At 40.2% G+C, this 17,549-nt stretch overlaps 1 protein-coding gene across 2 annotated transcripts in view; it reads left to right on the top strand.

Annotated features, from left to right (window-relative positions):
- The first annotated feature begins 1,648 nt into the window (after positions 1-1,648).
- The window catches only part of Sik2 (Salt-inducible kinase 2), a 54,337-nt gene continuing 38,436 nt past the window's right edge, over positions 1,649-17,549 (top strand). The window contains exon 1 of one of the 2 annotated variants that reach the window (XM_089734856.1): positions 1,649-2,377. In XM_089734856.1, coding sequence (XP_089590982.1) covers positions 2,234-2,377 — 144 coding nt within the window. In that variant the 5' untranslated portion in view covers positions 1,649-2,233. The remainder of the gene's footprint in view (positions 2,378-17,549) is intronic. The other variant, XM_028182564.2, reaches the window with a different exon arrangement.

Here is a 17,549-nt window from a genome sequence, read left to right as displayed (position 1 = left end):
GTTTTAGGGACTTCAAATTATCATGGCGTTTAGAGCAAGACGTACTCTCTAAAACTGACCATAAATCATAATCCAGCGGATTAAGATCGGGACTAGAGGACGGCCAGTCTTCAGCTCTGATGAAGTCCGAAACGTTCGTTTCCAACCAAGACTGCGTAGATCGAACTTTATGACCTGGCGCTGAGTCTTGCTGGAAGGACCGTTCTTGATTAATAAACCTGGTGTTGTTAAGGGGCTTCACTACCTTCTCAAGAATGGTATCTTGATACACTTGTGCCGATGTTTTGATACCTTTTTCATAAAAGTATGGCTCAGTCACTCCTTCATAGCTAATACCCCACAAAACCATCACTGAAGTCGGATAGTGCCCACGTTGTACTCTGTCGACTAATTGGGAAGCTTCCTTAGAGCTTTCAGCATGAATACGGTCATTTTGTTTGTTAAAATGTTGCTCAATTGTAAAAAATTTCCCATCCGTAAACAAATTTTTTCTATGACCTCCCTTTGCGTACCGCTTCAGTAGTTGTTTCGATTTTACCATCCTATTCTCTTTTAAATTATCAGTTAAAAAATGATCAGTACGTCTCTTATAGGCTGCAAGTCCTAAGTCATCTTTTAAAATACGCGACATGGTTCTAGGTGGTATCTTCATCTCCCGAGATAAAATCTTTTGCTTTCGGACAGGATTTCTTCGAATTCTTTCCCTTACTGCTTTGACCACCTTTTTCGTACGAAGACTACGTGGACGGCCAGATCTTTTTCTGTCATAAACACAGGAGGTCTCATTGCATCTATTAATAGCCCGGCACACAAACATTTTACTAATACCAAGCGTATGGAGAGTTTTAAAAATTGCATTTGGCTCCATACCTACTTTGTGTAATGCAATCACAGCGATTCGGTTCTCACCCCACTCCATTTTAATATCGCAAAATATTGTACAGAGCCAGGAGGAGAAAAAATTCTAATAACCATCCAAGCCTCTCTAGAGGAAGATAACAAACAGGTCAAGGGAATTCACTTTGCGAGTGAACCTACAACTGGATCGCGACCCATTCAGAAGATCTGATGAGAAACTCAGCGAGTTCATACTATGGGTTACGACGGCTCACATCCAAGTCTTTAGCGACTGTGACAACTACAGTGACATGTGTTTTGTTTGCTATTTCTAGTAGCGTCCAACAATACTCAGAGTAGATCAGTAAAAAAAGGGTCCCTGAGTACGTGCATGCTGCTGCATGCTAGATTGAGTCCTCTGGAGAAAGCCCTCTGAAGAAAATTAAAAGTTCTCGCAGGCCAGCGATAGGAGTTATAAATCTACTTGACAAAGTGTGTATTCTAAACATTCATTGAATTATTAGTTTGTATCCACCTTTACTAATATATGTAGGTAATTTTTTATTATAATTTGTATTTGAATACAGTCAGGCTTTTTAATTCATCAAATAATTTGTTTTATTTTATGTAGGTATTGGTTACGAGCGCGTGTCGCTTGTCTGTAAATTAGTGGTTGGATTGGAATATGAAAGGATGGTATATAGCGTCGTTGACGTCACGAGGATAAGCAACATGGCGCGGCGGTCGGCTGAAGGTGCGCGGGTACATCCCGCTGCCACGAGTAGTATGCTCGCCTGTACAGCTGTGCAGTTTAGATTCCGAACTAGTACGAATGAAGCACGAGTGTTCGAGTCGATCGACAGTCGCCACGCTTGCCAAGAACGAATAGCGAGTTCAGTACCCGGTTGACAGCCGGCGAGGCGGCGGCGTGACGTGGTGCTTCGATTTTCCAATACGCGCACGCCGCCTCTACGCGATTATTGAATCCCATGTAAATAATGTTTTGTACACAATAATCCATAGTATAGTGGTTATTGAACAGCTGAATTGTTAAGTGCCTAGGTATTCGTTCTGAAACTGTAACAAGATCGAGTACATTGTGGTGTTTTATTGACGTTTTATAATCCAAATCCTATACTTGACTGAGAAATAGCTTCATATAAATAAGGTGTTCGTATGTTATGTACAGGTCGCGCTCTATTGTTCAGAAATAGTAATTTCCTCAAAGACTTGTTTTAGTATTTAATATATTTTGTTTATGTGTTAAAGTGTTCGATTTGCACATCAGTGTGCATTGACTATCCCTGGAAAAACTTAAGTAATATTGCGAATGAGTACTATGTCACAAAATAATTCTTCTTATCAAAGAAAATATTGAAATATCGTTTTAAGTTTGATGAAGATAGAGTCAGCAATGGCGGAACGTGAACGTCCTGCAAAAACTCCCATTAGGGTGGGTTTTTACGACATCGAGAGGACCATAGGGAAGGGAAATTTTGCCGTCGTTAAGTTAGCTCGACATCGAATAACGAAGACTGAGGTAAGCTTATTAAAGATTGACTAAAATATATCGAGTTTTCATTTCCTTTCATGAAAATTCAAAATTATTTCAATTCTATACCAAAATAAATTCTTTCATATATTTTCTTGAAATACATATAGGCAACTGGAACACACTTGAAGTGACAAACCAGCGTTGGGTTATGAAATAATAAATTTGTATCTTAAAAATAAGTATTCATACGAAAATACAATATTTTTAGAGTAAGATCGATCATCACGGTGCATCACGCTGCATCACGTGTGCTTGTCAAAAGTTACAAGTTTATTTACCTAGAGTTTTGATTTATTTAGCAACCGTCACGGATTCAAATAAGAGTTTTCTCTTTGATATTAACGCTTAAATTTCATCTGATTAAATGTTAATCACTCCTGTGAGCAACTAAAGTCTACTATGCGGATTTGGAAAAGAAAAAAACATTTATGAAATTTGTAATTATATTTCGAAACCGGTATTTATGTTAGGTCGCTAAAATGACGTTAACCGCAGATAAGATGATAATAAAACCACATTTATTAATATGAAGTGTAATCAATATTACGTGTACCTACACCCATTTAAATTATTATTAATCATACACGGATGCTGCACGGGTGAAATTACGGGATAGGTCTATTCTAGCACTTAATAAAATAATTTCTGTAGAAATGTAGAAGCGAATTGCTTCGATACTATAAATATTTTATTAATGATAATGCGAGGTTTCTTTGCGTTTTCATTGTTTGCATGCTCTACAAACAATCAGGGCGTTCATGATAAGAATTGACGTTAAAAATCAACATTCCTTTCTAAAAAGGTTTTTATAATATTGATTTTTACGGATGTATAGCCTGAGTAAAATGTTGAATTAAAAAAATGCTTGCAAAAAACTACCCAATATAATTTGTGAATAACCCTAATAAACTTGATCTTTTTGATATACTGGATACATTTAGTGACTCGTTAACCACCTTCCAGGTTCTTCATGGACCAGATCGATGGTACTATTGTATTGTCATCAGAAAGACACAAGTTTCATGATGATAAAATGAGAAGAAGGTTAATGATGAATTCATATTATGTTCCATTACGTACATGTTTTGTTACATACGCACTAAGTTTACATACACGTCAAGTTAATAGAAAGCGTATAAAATACACGTGTATTAACGCACGTGTTAACACACGCGTTATGTTGTTTGTTTTAAAGCCCAAACAATAGTACCTATAACTAGTATAGTTTATACAACGGAAATGGAGCGTCGTGAGTTAAAAAACTTTGTAGAAATTTTCGGTGAAATTACAAAAAAAAATACATTTGCAGCTCTCAAATTATATTTTATCTGTATTTCTAATGTTTGGGATCGTCGCCAGACTGTGTGTTGTCTGTTAGCAAGATATAAATGATGAAGAAATATTTAGTAGTAGGCACCTATTTAAGAAAGTTAATGTAAATTTAATGTTGGTACACATTAGGTACGTGGTCTGTAACACCTGTGTGTATTTTAACATAGCCGTAGAAATATTTTAGTGAACAGTAAAGTGTGTTTCATACAAAACCTATAATGTAAACTAATTAACTTTATATCTTCATACTGACTGTCCTAAATAAATCTACGAAAACTGTCTTCAAGTGGTCGATAAATCTCACAACTGGAATTTAAATTTCGCCCTGTGAGATTATAAAGACTAGCCCTCCGTGTATTGGTAAAATTTAAAGAAAATCATTCGAAATGTTTATTTTGACGATGTCCACTTGACATTTAAGGAATGTTTAAAGTTCAATGAAACTTCGGAGCACGTCTACGTCACAAAAACAGATACTGACCGATGTAGTGACGATTTGTGATACTGATTTTGTAGTTATCGCGCGGGTATAAAGCACAGTCCTTATTATTTGGTAATTTAATACTCTTATGCCTGTACAATGTGTGCTTAAGAATAACGCTCCTAAAAATGATAACGAAATATTCTAGGCTTACACAAAAAAAAGTTCTTTGTCTCTGTTTAGGTGAAGCGAAAAGTGATGTATGTAGGTAAATAAAGGTTACTTAATGCCTGGAATCAAATGTAGTACGAGTCTACATCGAACTGGGTCATTGGCCGAATACTGTGGCATAGTATCGTCGTGAATGATTCACCAACTGCATTAGTGCGTACAACTTTCTACCGGCCAACTACTTCAGTTACAAGAATTAAATTTAACGTTTTACGTATTAGGAAATTGTCTTTTTTGGAGATGTCACTTTTTCTTGGTACAGATAGCTATTGTGTTTTTGGATGGAATTGTAATTGAATTAGAAATGTAGCAGAAAAAATACAATTTATTTGGAATAATATTTCAGGATTCTCTTTTCGCTAATAAAAAAAAATGAAAGGAAAGTATTTTAGACGTGCAAAAGAATCTCCAGAGAAAAAAAAAAGGAACCGTTATCAAAACAAGTACTTAGAAATAATCTTCGTCTACATGATTACGCAGACTGGTATTTATCTAAATCCATTCGATACGAAATCAGTTTTATTTTGAGAAAAGTGGAAACTTTTGGCGAAATCTTTAGTAACGGAGAACATAACTATCAATCAGTGATTCAGCTAGATTGGATGAGGTCGGTCCGAGAGCCGACGTCGAGTTGCCCGTCCAGAAATACCACGGCATCGACCTTGCCTCCGGATGCACGCATCGCGTTGTTTTTATTATTTTACTCTTTTTCGCGCGTGTTCGTTCGCACCAAGGTGACGGCCAACCTCCTTTAACATTGTCATTTTAATCATCAGCCCAGAAAATTAGTACAAAGAAGTTTAATTCATTTGACAAATAGTAAAATTCGCGTGGCAAATACGGCAATACAGCAATCTTCAAAAAATTTTTTTAAATTTTCCTGTAATTTTGCGTGTTTTCAAATTAAAACACGCTTAAACCAAAATATCTCGATCAGGCATAGCTTGCGTGTTTTGGGCACATGCAAGTCTGGCGAATATTTTGCCAGGAAATCATACAGTATGGCACGCGCTCCGTTTACACTGCCTGAAAAATTTATGCTTGACGCAAATGCGTTATCTATTTTGGAGCTCTGCGTCAGAAGCTGCCTTGTTATCTGCAGTCTGGCGGTCACTCTGGAGTCTTCGCCATTTACAGTTTCGAATCTTTCACTAACTAAGAAAATCTGAATAATCCTTATTTACCTGCTGAGTTAATCGTTTTTTTTTTTTAAATTGTAATACATACATAATTTGATACCGTAAATAGGTTACTTTTGTCGATCGTCAATTACTATTTTTTTTTTTTTTTTGGTCAGGAGGAAATCGCCGGACTTCCGCCCTCCCCTGGGGATGGAAGGCGGGGCATGTCGGAGCCGAACTGACTAAAACCTCCTGTCGCTCAACAACCCGCGTCCGAACCTCGCATGAGACAGAACCCATGAAAAGGCAAAGGGGGGAAAATGAAGCGTTTAGTGCGGAGCACATCTCTCCCATCACCCTCCCCCTCGGGACGCCGGACCGGCGGTCGTCGGCGCCACGACCACCAGCCCTCTCGGTCGGCAGGCTATCCGGAGCCCGCCTAGATGGCGCCGGTTAGAATGGTCTATCCTACGGAATACCCCGCTGGGTCAGAACCAGCGTGGGTCGAGGATAGCCGGCCTTCCATCACCCGGATGCTCTTGCGTAAAACGCGTGCAGAGCAGCTTGCACGTCGTCTTCTTAGGCCCCCTTCGCCTGTCCCCAGACCGACATATGAAGGGGACCCGAAACACTTAGAGGGCCAGGGCTTGGGCGAGATCCGCCTCCCTGGCCCCCGCTCGACGGCGGCGGGCTTGCGTGTCTCTCACGCGCCCCGCCGCCTCCTTCTGCGAGATGGTGCACTCGCAGAAGTCGAGCATCGCCTTCCACGACTCGTCGTCGCCGAGCATCGATGCCACAACACTCGGCAACGACAAGTCGTTTCCTATTTTTGCGACGAGGACACGGCGCCACCCCTCCCATGCGGGGCAGGCGACGAGCGTGTGCTCCGCCGTGTCCAAGTCGCAACCACAATGGTGGCACTCTGCCGTCGGCTCGGCTCCGATCCGGTGCAGGAACTCACCGAAGCAACCATGCCCAGTGAGCACCTGCGTGAGCCGGAAAGTGAGGCGTCCTCTGTCACGATTCACCCAATTCACAAGAACCGGGCGAATCGCCTCGACGGTCCTACGACCAGCCGAAGGATCGGCCAGCCGTCTGGACCATGCCTCCAGCACGGACCGCCGAGATTGGGCCCTCCGCGCTCTGACCACACTGGGGCTGGGACGTGCCACGCCCCGGATACGAAGGTCAGCCCGCCACTGATAGTCAGCAGCGAGCGCCTCCGCCTCCAGGACCCAAGGCGGCGTCCCAGCCAGTACACACGCCGCCTCGAAAGAGATGGTGCGATAACCACGGATGACCCTGACCGCGATGGTGCGTTGCGGCCGTTGCAGCAGCTTCGCTACCCCCACGGCCAGGGACTGGCCCCACACGGGCGCCCCGTATAGGGCCATTGATCGCACCACCCCTGTATAGAGACGGCGCGTCACCTGGTCAGGCCCCCCGACATTGGGAAGGAGCCGGCTTAACGCGCCGGCCACCCCCAACAAACGAGGGACCAGATTCTGAAAGTGAGCACGGAAGGTCCAACGACTGTCCAGAATGAGGCCGAGGTACTTCAACTGCACCCCGACCCCGATACGGACGCCTCCAACCACGATATGGGCATCGACAGGTGGCACTCTCCGGGGCCTGTGGAACCACATGGCCTCGGATTTACTGAGCGCCACGTCGAGGCCCAATCTCCTGATTTTGCCGACGACATGCGCCACCCCAGCCGTAGCAAGACGGGCAGACTCAGCAAAACTCCCCCCCCGGGCCACGACCAACGTGTCGTCTGCGTAACAGATTACACTCAGGCCCGGGAGGAGGGCACCCCTCAGTACCCAGTCATACCCGATATTCCACAAAAGAGGGCCGAGCACCGACCCCTGTGGAACACCGCGCACGACCGGGAACCGGTGCACGATCCCACCGTGTCCGGTACACGTGACCGATCTGTCTTCCAAGTAGGAACCCACCAGCCGGCGAAGGTAGGGGGGCACTCCGTGTCGTTCCAGCGCCCCCCCTATCACGGACCAGGGCAGGGTGTTGAACGCATTGGCGATATCGAGTGATACCGCCAAAGCCACCCCACCCCCGGAGACGGCCTCATCCGAGAGGGCCCGCACGCGAAGGATCGCGTCTACCGTTGAGCGGCCCTCTCGGAAGCCATACTGCTCCGCCGACAGATCGGGTCCCACCATGACCAGATGCTGGATGATGCGGGCTGCCAGAATGCGTTCCAGCAGCTTGCCCACCTCATCCAGCAACACGATGGGACGGTACCCAGCGGCAGTATCCGCCGGGCGCCCCTCCTTTCTCAACAGCACGAGTCTGCCCGTCCTCCACGATGAAGGAAACCGTCCCGACTCGAGGCAGGAGTTGTAAAGCCTCAAGAGTCGGTCCCCCAGGGCACCAAGAGCCAAGGCCCAAACCCGGCCATGGACGCCGTCCGGACCGGGTGCAGTGTCCTTCGCGCACATTTTACGCACGGCCACATGGAGCTCCGCCCCCGTTATATGGGGCACCTCAGCATCGTCAATTACTAAACGGACTAACTTCAATGATAGCTTTAACTTGCATCGAAAGATCCTTAACTGAACGAAAGTCCTCCACTGACAATCGGGGCACGAAGGCACGATAGAGCGTTACTAACTAGGGCTGATGTGAACAATGGACATATAATGCTACAATGCTACAAACTGTCGAACGAGAATAGTAAGTACCACGTTGAGTATCAGACACGCCGTACAATTTAATTTATTATTGATAGCTTGGGGTGATAGGCTACGGAGCCCATTAGTGATTACCAATTATTATATTGGATGTTTGCTCCAGAATCCAGCATGAAATGGTCAAATTTTCTTGGCTTAACATCCTCGACCAACGAGGCAAAGAATTTTCTCTCTGGAATATATTTTAGTCGCCACAATACCAGCTGAATGGATCAAGGCAGGATACAGATTGTGCATGTGGACTGTACCGTTGGGGTCTTTATTTTCATAGGATCTTTATTACAGGGCTATTTGATCTTATTGCAACGAGGCTTCTTATATCGGTCACCAAACCTTTAGCAGCAGAGCTTTAGGTGATAATAGGCATTTTGATGTCTTTCTAGACACCAATTCTTTCGATATTTAATTAGCTTCTAAACCACTATGCGCGGGCACCCAATAAAAGCTCAGTTTGTTATTGCTGTCCTAATGTGTAGAGCTTCAAATGATGCCAGAATCTCAGGAGCCCCTTTTTATCAGAGAAAAGATAAGCAAAATGTTTACCACACGTATCTCCTGCTGTATTGACAGTACATGTTTTGGAACTCTATTAAAAGAAAGACTTTAAAGTTCTCAGCAGAGTTTACAAACTTTATCGTTTTTAAGCTATTAGGTTTTGTGATGTGGAGAATGCAATAGCTCAGTCTCCCTGCACCTTTATTTTTTTTTTAGATAGGAAAAACCTTCTACCGGTACCCGATCTATTAAGGAGACCGCTATGTGACTTTCTTACTGCCTAAAATCTCTGTGTTATCGATAGACCCGAAGAACGACTGGATTCTTTCACTATACTTGAGACCTTAGAACTTATATCTCAAGGTGGGTGGCGCATTTACGTTGTATATGTCTATGGGCTCCAGTAACCACTTAACACCGAGTGGGCTGTGAGCTCTTCCACTAATCTAAGCAATAAAAATAAAAAAAAAAATCATAGAACATTTTCTCATTCCTTGAAAATACATCTTTCTCGATATGGGCCCCCTCTGAGAACATTCAGGGCAGCGTTTTAATAGAATCGGGTTATTGACCCACGCTCTTCATGGAATTTGCAGCCACCGAGAAAATGGATGGGGTGACTTTATTCCGACTCAAATCACGGGCCGCACGGCTATATTGGGATCTACGCAACACTCACAAAGGAAAACACTGCATTATGCCTCATTCACGACGACAAGATGCGAGAAGTGAATAATATTCTTAAACTTTGTTAATAATACTTCCAAAGGTGATTCGCCATGAATTGCTTAATTACAAGCTTAAAAGTCTTGCAAAAACAGTTTAATTTGTTTTGTCTAAGATTTTAAAAAGAAAAAATAGGTACTTTTAATCGTTGTTTTCTTTAAATTTAAATAATTGTTATGTCTAAAGTAACAATGTAATATGCTTATAACATCGCTTGTTTCTGATGCAGCTGTCCCACTTGATATTTAATGGTTACTAGAATCTGTATATAAAGAGTTTTTCATTATGAGCGCTCGAACTTCAAAATAAAATAAAAAAAACCTGTTTAAGTGTCATAATTTTTATTTTATTTTAAAGGGCACTAGGCTGCACTAAAAGTATCGGGAATGGAATATTTCCACTGTTCCTGTCATATTAAAATCTTTTTAATTGAAAACTCCTTGGTTTTAAAAATCGAATACCATTTATTTCTTTTAAAAAAAGATTCTCGGTCTTGTCACGAGGTTTTGTCAAACTTGTTTAGTCGTTGAGAAAATGGAATTGACTCGAGAAAATTCAAGAGCGATGATTTATTATGACTTTCGAAGTGGTTTAACACAAAAACAGTGTGTTGACCGGATGATTTCTGCATTTGGTAATGAAGCCCCATTCAAAAACACAATTTATCGCTGGTTTGCTGAGTTTCAACGTGGAAGTGTCAAGCTCAGTGATGATCCCCGTCAAGGTCGTCCAAAAACTGCAGTCACCCAAGAAAACGTTGATGCTGTGCGTAAGCTGATTGAGGAAGATCGACATGTGACATATCGCGAAATTCAGGCAACTTTAGACATTGGCATGAGTCAAATACAAATAATCTTGCATGAACAATTAGGTGTAAAAAAAAAAGTTGTTTTCCCGATGGATACCGCATTCGCTCTGTGAAGAGCAAAAAGCGGCTCGCGTTACTTGGTGCGTCAGAACTCTCGAAAGATTCCACGCAGGATCCTCAAATGCTGTATACAACATTGTATCAGGTGACGAATCCTGGATATACGCGTACGAACCCGAAACAAAAAACCAGTCACGAGTTTGGGTGTTCGAAAATGAGTTAAAGCCAACAAAAATTGTTCGTTCACGGAGTGTTGCAAAAAAATTGGTGGCCACGTTTGTCTCCAAAACCGGTCATGTTACGACTATTCCTCTTGAGGGACAAAGAACGGTTAATGCAGAATGGTATGCTAGCATTTGTTTGCCACAGGTCGTTTCTGTACTCCGTAAAGAGAACTGCAACCGCCGCATCATCCTCCATCACGACAATGCGAGTTCTACACCGCGCACAGAACAAAAGAGTTTTTAGAGCAAGAAAACATAGAATTATTAGACCATCCGCCGTACAGCCCCGACCTAAGCCCTAATGATTTCTATACTTTTCCTAAAATAAAGAATAAATTGCGTGGACAGAGATTTTTATCACCTGAAGAAGCTGTGGACGCCTACAAAACGGCCATTTTGGAGACCCCAACTTCCGAATGGAATGGTTGCTTCAATGATTGGTTCCATCGTATGGAGAAATGTGTCAAATTTCGCGGAGAATACTTCGAAAAGCAATAAATACATTTTTAAATAGTAATGTTGTGTCACTTCGTTAATTCCCGAAATTTTCAGTGCCGCCCTCGTATTTGATGACATTATCTGTGGAATAGAATTTCAACCAAATAGCCACCGCGAGTCCGCTGTAGATGGTGCATCCCGGTGGATCAATTTTCTATGACGTTTTCGCATAAATGGAACTCAATTTCACGAAGAGCGCGAGTTATGTTGGCTTTCAGGGGGGCAATAGACTGTGATTTGTCTGCATAGATTAGAGATTTCATGTAGCCCCACAGAAAGTAGTCGAGCGGTGTTAAGTCACTTGATCTCGGTGGCCAGTGATGTCGCCTTCGAGTTTCTGATCCAATAAATTTAATGTTTCCCGTGCTGTATGGCAAGTGGCGGCGTCCTGTTGGAACAACATGTTTGTGAAATCCACAAAAAGTTTGTTATCATCGTTCGATAACGGTTGTTATTGACAGTGAGGCCGGCTGCTCCTGCATCTTCGAAGAAATAAAGGCCGATGATACCGCCGGACAAACGTGTAGCGTTCCACAGTGAAATGTCCCGACTAAATATCTGTTCATGCCAAATTTGATAGCTATCGCTTTACCAAGATGGCCGCTATGAGCTGTCAAAGTTCGAGCGTCCCTATTCAAAAACCCTATATCATAACGTCAATGTCAACGAGCTTGAGACATGTTGTCGAAAGTGTTGTCGAAGCCTCAACTGTGTTGTAAAATATTTGTCTTACGATTGACATCTGAATTCGTGACTCCTTTGCGTCAGAATTGCGCCGTAGTATGGTGGTACTTATCTGCCAAAACATCAACAGCTTTTAGAACTTTGGTAAAAATTGGCTTTTTTAAATAAGTAAGTAAAAAAACCTACAAAAAATATATTAGATAGAGCCAAGAATTTGAATTAATTGTTTTCATGTATGTATATGATTATGCGCAAGGGCATTAAGAAAAATGAAGGCTTTTATTTGTTTTAAGATTATTATTTATTGAAACCGTGACTGCTTTATTTTTATGAATTTTCCGTTGGCCTCAATGAAAAGACCGCCCTGATTCTTTCTTTTGGATATATAATAAGACCACGACTCAGCTTTTTTATATCTTCAAACTTTAGAGAACTCTGTTCAAATCTGAACACAAAAATGTATACGTTGCCTCGAAGGAGGAAAAAGGCTATTTCTGTCTTGCTCTTATTTACGCTATCTCGTTCTCCCGAGTATATTGATCGTCGTCTAGACTTGTTGATTGCAGCTCTGGAGACACCCTTGTTTTCAGTTTGAAGCAATTGAAAATAGGCATAGGTACATAGGTAAATAGGTATACTACTCCGGCATCTCACATGGTTCTTTATATATATTTTCAAAACCGTCTATGATCTAATCAAAATACATTCTTCGAAATAAGACAAGAGAGACGCGAATAAAAAAAAACATAAACAGTGGGTAATTTCGTTTCTCAAACAAAGATATTTATTTCTCTAAAATATGGTACATATTTTGAAATTTTAAGTAGAAACGTAACGTGACGTATCGCGCGAAATCGTCATATCATAACAGATAGATGTACATACTCATATCGTATATGTATTTATGTACATATATGTATATGTGGGTACCACCACCCTGCCTATTTCTGCCGTGAAGCAGTAATGCGTTTCGGTTTGAAGGGTGGGGCAGCCGTTGTAACTATACTTGAGACCTTAGAAGTTGTATCTCAAGGTGGGTGGCGCATTTACGTTGTGGATGTCTATGGGCTCCAGTAACCACTTAACACCAGGTGGGCTGTGAGCTCGTCCACCCATCTAAGCAATAAAAAAAAATTATATATATCAATTCAACTTTGTTTGTGCAGTCCAGATGCAAGTATTCATTATTTTTCTATAGAAAAACGCAGTTAACACGTGTTCACGTACGACTTCAACGAAGAAGGAATAGAGTTGTGTAATTAAAAGGAAAGCCGTAAAATTTATGAATTGGCGGTTTGGTGTGTTGTCGCACGTGTAGGTACCATCGTTCTGCTCATTTCTGTCGCGAAGCTCTTTGCACACCGGGTAGGTGTGCCGTTAAACAATACAATTGAGACTTCAACCTCAAGGTTCAAGAAGGGTTACGGCATTCACAACGTGATGTTTATGAATTTCAGAATGCACTTAATAACAGGTATACCGTGAGCTCGTTCACCCGTCTAAGCAATATAAATAAATTCAATGTTGTACCGCCGTGGCGAGAGTTACTGCCTATCTAATATTGATAGCAAAGAAAAATATTATTCATAAATTATGTTTTGTATTATTATGTTTTGTATTTATGTAGAGCTAATAATTTTCGCAGAAAAAAAAAACGTTAAGATAAAAAACTGCTACTATTTACCGATGTCGTCAAGGAAAATTTAAATTTCGCTGAATATATACGAATTCATATAATATCTTAATTACATTGATAAGCAATTTCCTTTTATCAATCGAAATGTAATTATCTACATATCGTTACGTAGATTAACATTAATAAATGGGAAGATAATACCTTTAAGAGATAACGAATGACGCACATGCGTTTTAGGAAAGTTCATGTCACTACGCTGTCAGGTGGCCTCTTGGAATCGTGGACTAAAGTCATAAATTATCAAAACATATCTTTTGTCTTCATCGGGAACGGCGGGCGGTGTATGTCGGAGTCGAACCGACTAAAAACCTGTCGCCCAACAACCCACGTCTGAACCTCGCATGAAACAACTCATGAAAAGACAAACGGAAAGTGAAGCGTTTAGTGCGGAGCACATCTCTCCCATCACCCTTCCCCTCGGGACGCCGGACCGACGGTCGTCGGCGCCACGACCACCAGTCCTCTCGGTCGGCAGGCTATCCAAAGCCCACCTAGAAGGCGCCGCACACTGTATTATTATCGAGATCTAGCAGAACTTAATTCAATCTTGCGTGAATTTATCTTTTTTTTATTTTACGTGTTATAAAATGTTAATATTAGATGTTATTTCGTATTTCTAAATAAATAAATAACATTAATTATTAATAAAAATCATTTATTTCTTTATTTTCTTTAAAAACATTATTTTTAATACTGCAACTTTGTTCTAAATACACAAGAAATATATTTTACACCCCTAAATATATTCTAAAGACTAAAAAAAATTCGCATAACCTTCTACCCATCTTCCTCCGTCGAGTAAGTTTCTTCTCCCGTGTTCTATGTTGCACTGTTGATTTGGAAGATAGAAGTGGATCTGAACCTATCAGAAATCGGTTAAGTATGTCTCGATTGGTGTTAATTCTGCTTGTTTTCCTGCTGAAATACTCGCGATTCCTTATTGTTTGCTTCTTGAGCTTCTTCTGCTAATTGGTCCAAAGGTAAAACGCATGTTTCAATTACTTCTTTTGAGTGTGAGAGGATTTTGTGTATACTAGAAGGCATGTAGTACCAGGAACATTGTACTAAATAAAGTTTTTTTTGTCTCTTCGGCATATGCTTTGTGCCTCTAAGATAACAGAAATGTTTGATTAAATCCAGATTGATCCCTGTTATTTTCGCTTACATTTCTCCCATTTAGATTGTATTTTTGCTGTAAGACTACTTATTAACATTTGAAGTGATCGTGGAGGGTTTCTACAGTCCTCTATGTCATAATATTGTAGTATTTTTTTCAATTATAAGGTTATTTTGACCTTTTTTTTATTACTTGGAAACCATATATTAAAAATATCTCGCATTTTCATTGCGCTGAAAACAAAAAAAAATGTATGAGCGGGGCAAATAGGAGCAAGGGATTCCAACTAAATTTCAAAGAACATTAACCGTAGAATGCTATAACAGTGATTTCCCGGTGTATACACTTGCATACATTTTTAAAAGTCAACACTAATATATAAATAAATTTTTTTTCAAGGACTACAGCAAAAACGTTATTAATTAATAACATTTCAATATTATAAGGTTCAAACTTACCTTAACGTATCCTCGATGATATAACAAACGATAAAAATGACCAATTATAGCACTTTAAACGACAAGAACAGACCTGTTCGCATTCTGCAATAAAGCAAAACTAAACAATACACTCGTGCTAGTACGCATAAGCTATGTTTCGAGACTTCCCCTGTGTTGTATGGTGTTACACACTTATTAATTTTATTTAATATCGGTTATTTAGTTATACACCTGTGTAATAAAGGGAGTTTTAGGAATATTTAGAAGAGTATTATTTTTTTATTAAGTTCTGCTAGATCTCGATAATAATACAGTGTGCGCCGGTTAGAATGGGCTATCGCACGGAATGCCCCGCTGGGTCAGAACCAACGTGGGTCGATCCGGCCTTCCATCACCTGGTAATCTAAGAAGAAACTTGTTTAATAACGACTTTACAGAAAAGTAAATAATAGGTGATAATATAATTCTGTTACATTTATCACTGTCAATGCGCGAATGGCGTATAAAGGTGACGTAATTTTTGAATAATCAGGTGGAGATATATCGCACATAGGCTGCAACCGTAACTTGCTCTTTCAATCGGTTTAGATCCCATACTTCATTGTGTCGTTGACACAGACTATGATGACATTTTTATATCTTAAAAACATTATCCCAGCAATCACAGAATTAAAAGAACACAGAATTCCCGAATGAATGGGTAAAGATCCTGGTGTTCTCGTATCGAGTTCTATAGTTATATTTTATTGAATCTATAGAGTCCTATAGATTCAGATTTCAGTTTGTTAGGTACCGATTTGTGTAAATACGTTCCCGGTACATGTTTACGAACGACTTCGACGATAAAGAAATAGCATCGTGTAATTAAACTTGTAAATTTATAACATTGCGTAACTAGATAGATCAGTAATGTCGTGTTTATTAAAAACAAAATACGTAGGAGAACGTATTTAAATACAATACCTTTGTTTAAGAAATTGTTTGAGTCGGCCGATAAAGCTCCGACACGTATTAAGAAAGGCTTAGAATAGTAAGTCGTAAAATTGTAAGAGAGTATGCATTATTTTTCGCAATGTGTCTTTTTCTAAAAGATTTTTTGCGATGCACTTGAACATTTACGTCATTATTCAATATGTACAGAATATTTTCTCCTTTTATATTGCTTGGATGGATCAACTAGCTCCCAGTCCAAATTGTATTAAGTAACAACCGGAGCCTTCGTCACTGATTCGTCACTTTCTCCTACCTATTGGCTGGTAGCCTAAGGGTCTATTCCAGCAAGCCGCGGATTCGTAGGTGAGCTCAACGGTGAGTCCAACCTGAGAGAATTTGCGAACACTAGCCGCTGGCAAGAGTAGTACTTCGCAGAATCAAGAATTGTTTCACTGATGGTAGGGCACATGAGTATACCTAATTTTTAACTAAATTGGATACATCGATCTCACTTCTGAAGAAATGGATCCATGTCGTGACGTGTCGTCTCCCTATCTCCAATCTCCAATCTCCCTATCTCCAAATGTTATTACGAAACATTTCGAATATCAAGATTTTGAACCGATAATACATATTACTACTATTTATGCGTTGCTGGGCCAACAGTATTGTGGTGACAACGTAATTTCTACGTCACGTTTCGATATTATGGACTTATCCCAATAATAATTGTGTTAACTTGATTTGGTCGACATGCTATGGCTCATTTTTGGTATCCAGAATACCATTATATCACGACGTTTGATAAATTGAAACGACATTACATCTGCCATTTAGTAAACTAATAAATATTTGTGGTAAGGATTAAAGTTATGACAAATTCGTTGGAAATGCCAGCGAAATGTGAGTTTAAAAAAAACCACCATTATCGCGATGTTATCAACGGAAATCATGTACGTGATATTTCACCTTACTATGTATGTATATGCGCTTCATTCATACGAGATAAAATGACGGGCCATTATGATATGATCCCGTATCAGTGATCTGGTAAAAATAACACAACATAAAAAGGTTTTTCCGTTGCATTTAATATTTTGTTTTGCCGCCAGAGTAGGTACTTTGATATGATAGTTAGTCATTTGTATTTATAATGTACATAACAATATATTACGTATTATTATTGAAATCATTATTTACTTTTTGTGTTAAGTTCTTTATATCAAGGCCGTTTACAATATTATATTAATTATTGAAATATAACAAGTTATTTACCGGAAAGTAACTTAATCGATTTCGAGCGGGTTGTTTTTAATGTTCCATTTCAAGTGATTCTCAATTAAGTGATGCAAGTTTTATTTACTTACCCAGAGACTTTACTCCGGATTGATTTATTTGTGGAAGATTGAATACTTAACAGAGATATGCTATTTTGTCGGTCACGTTTCGTCACATCGTCTTCTATTAGCACGATTATCTTATATTTTTCAAGACTAGTCTAATTTTACTGTGTAAACGCTGTCACATACAAATGTTGGTAAAGTTTCTCGACTAAATGTACTAATTATGTGTCTTAACCATTTATTGAAAGCTGTAGAGATGAATAACCTAAGTTATCTAGCCACGATTTTTTCAAAAGATATAAGAAAATTAA

The sequence above is a fragment of the Bombyx mandarina genome, chromosome 18 (genome assembly GCF_030267445.1).
Source record: "Bombyx mandarina strain Sakado chromosome 18, ASM3026744v2".
Classification (NCBI taxonomy): domain Eukaryota; kingdom Metazoa; phylum Arthropoda; class Insecta; order Lepidoptera; family Bombycidae; genus Bombyx; species Bombyx mandarina.
This window is presented reverse-complemented; position numbering and strand designations above follow the sequence as displayed.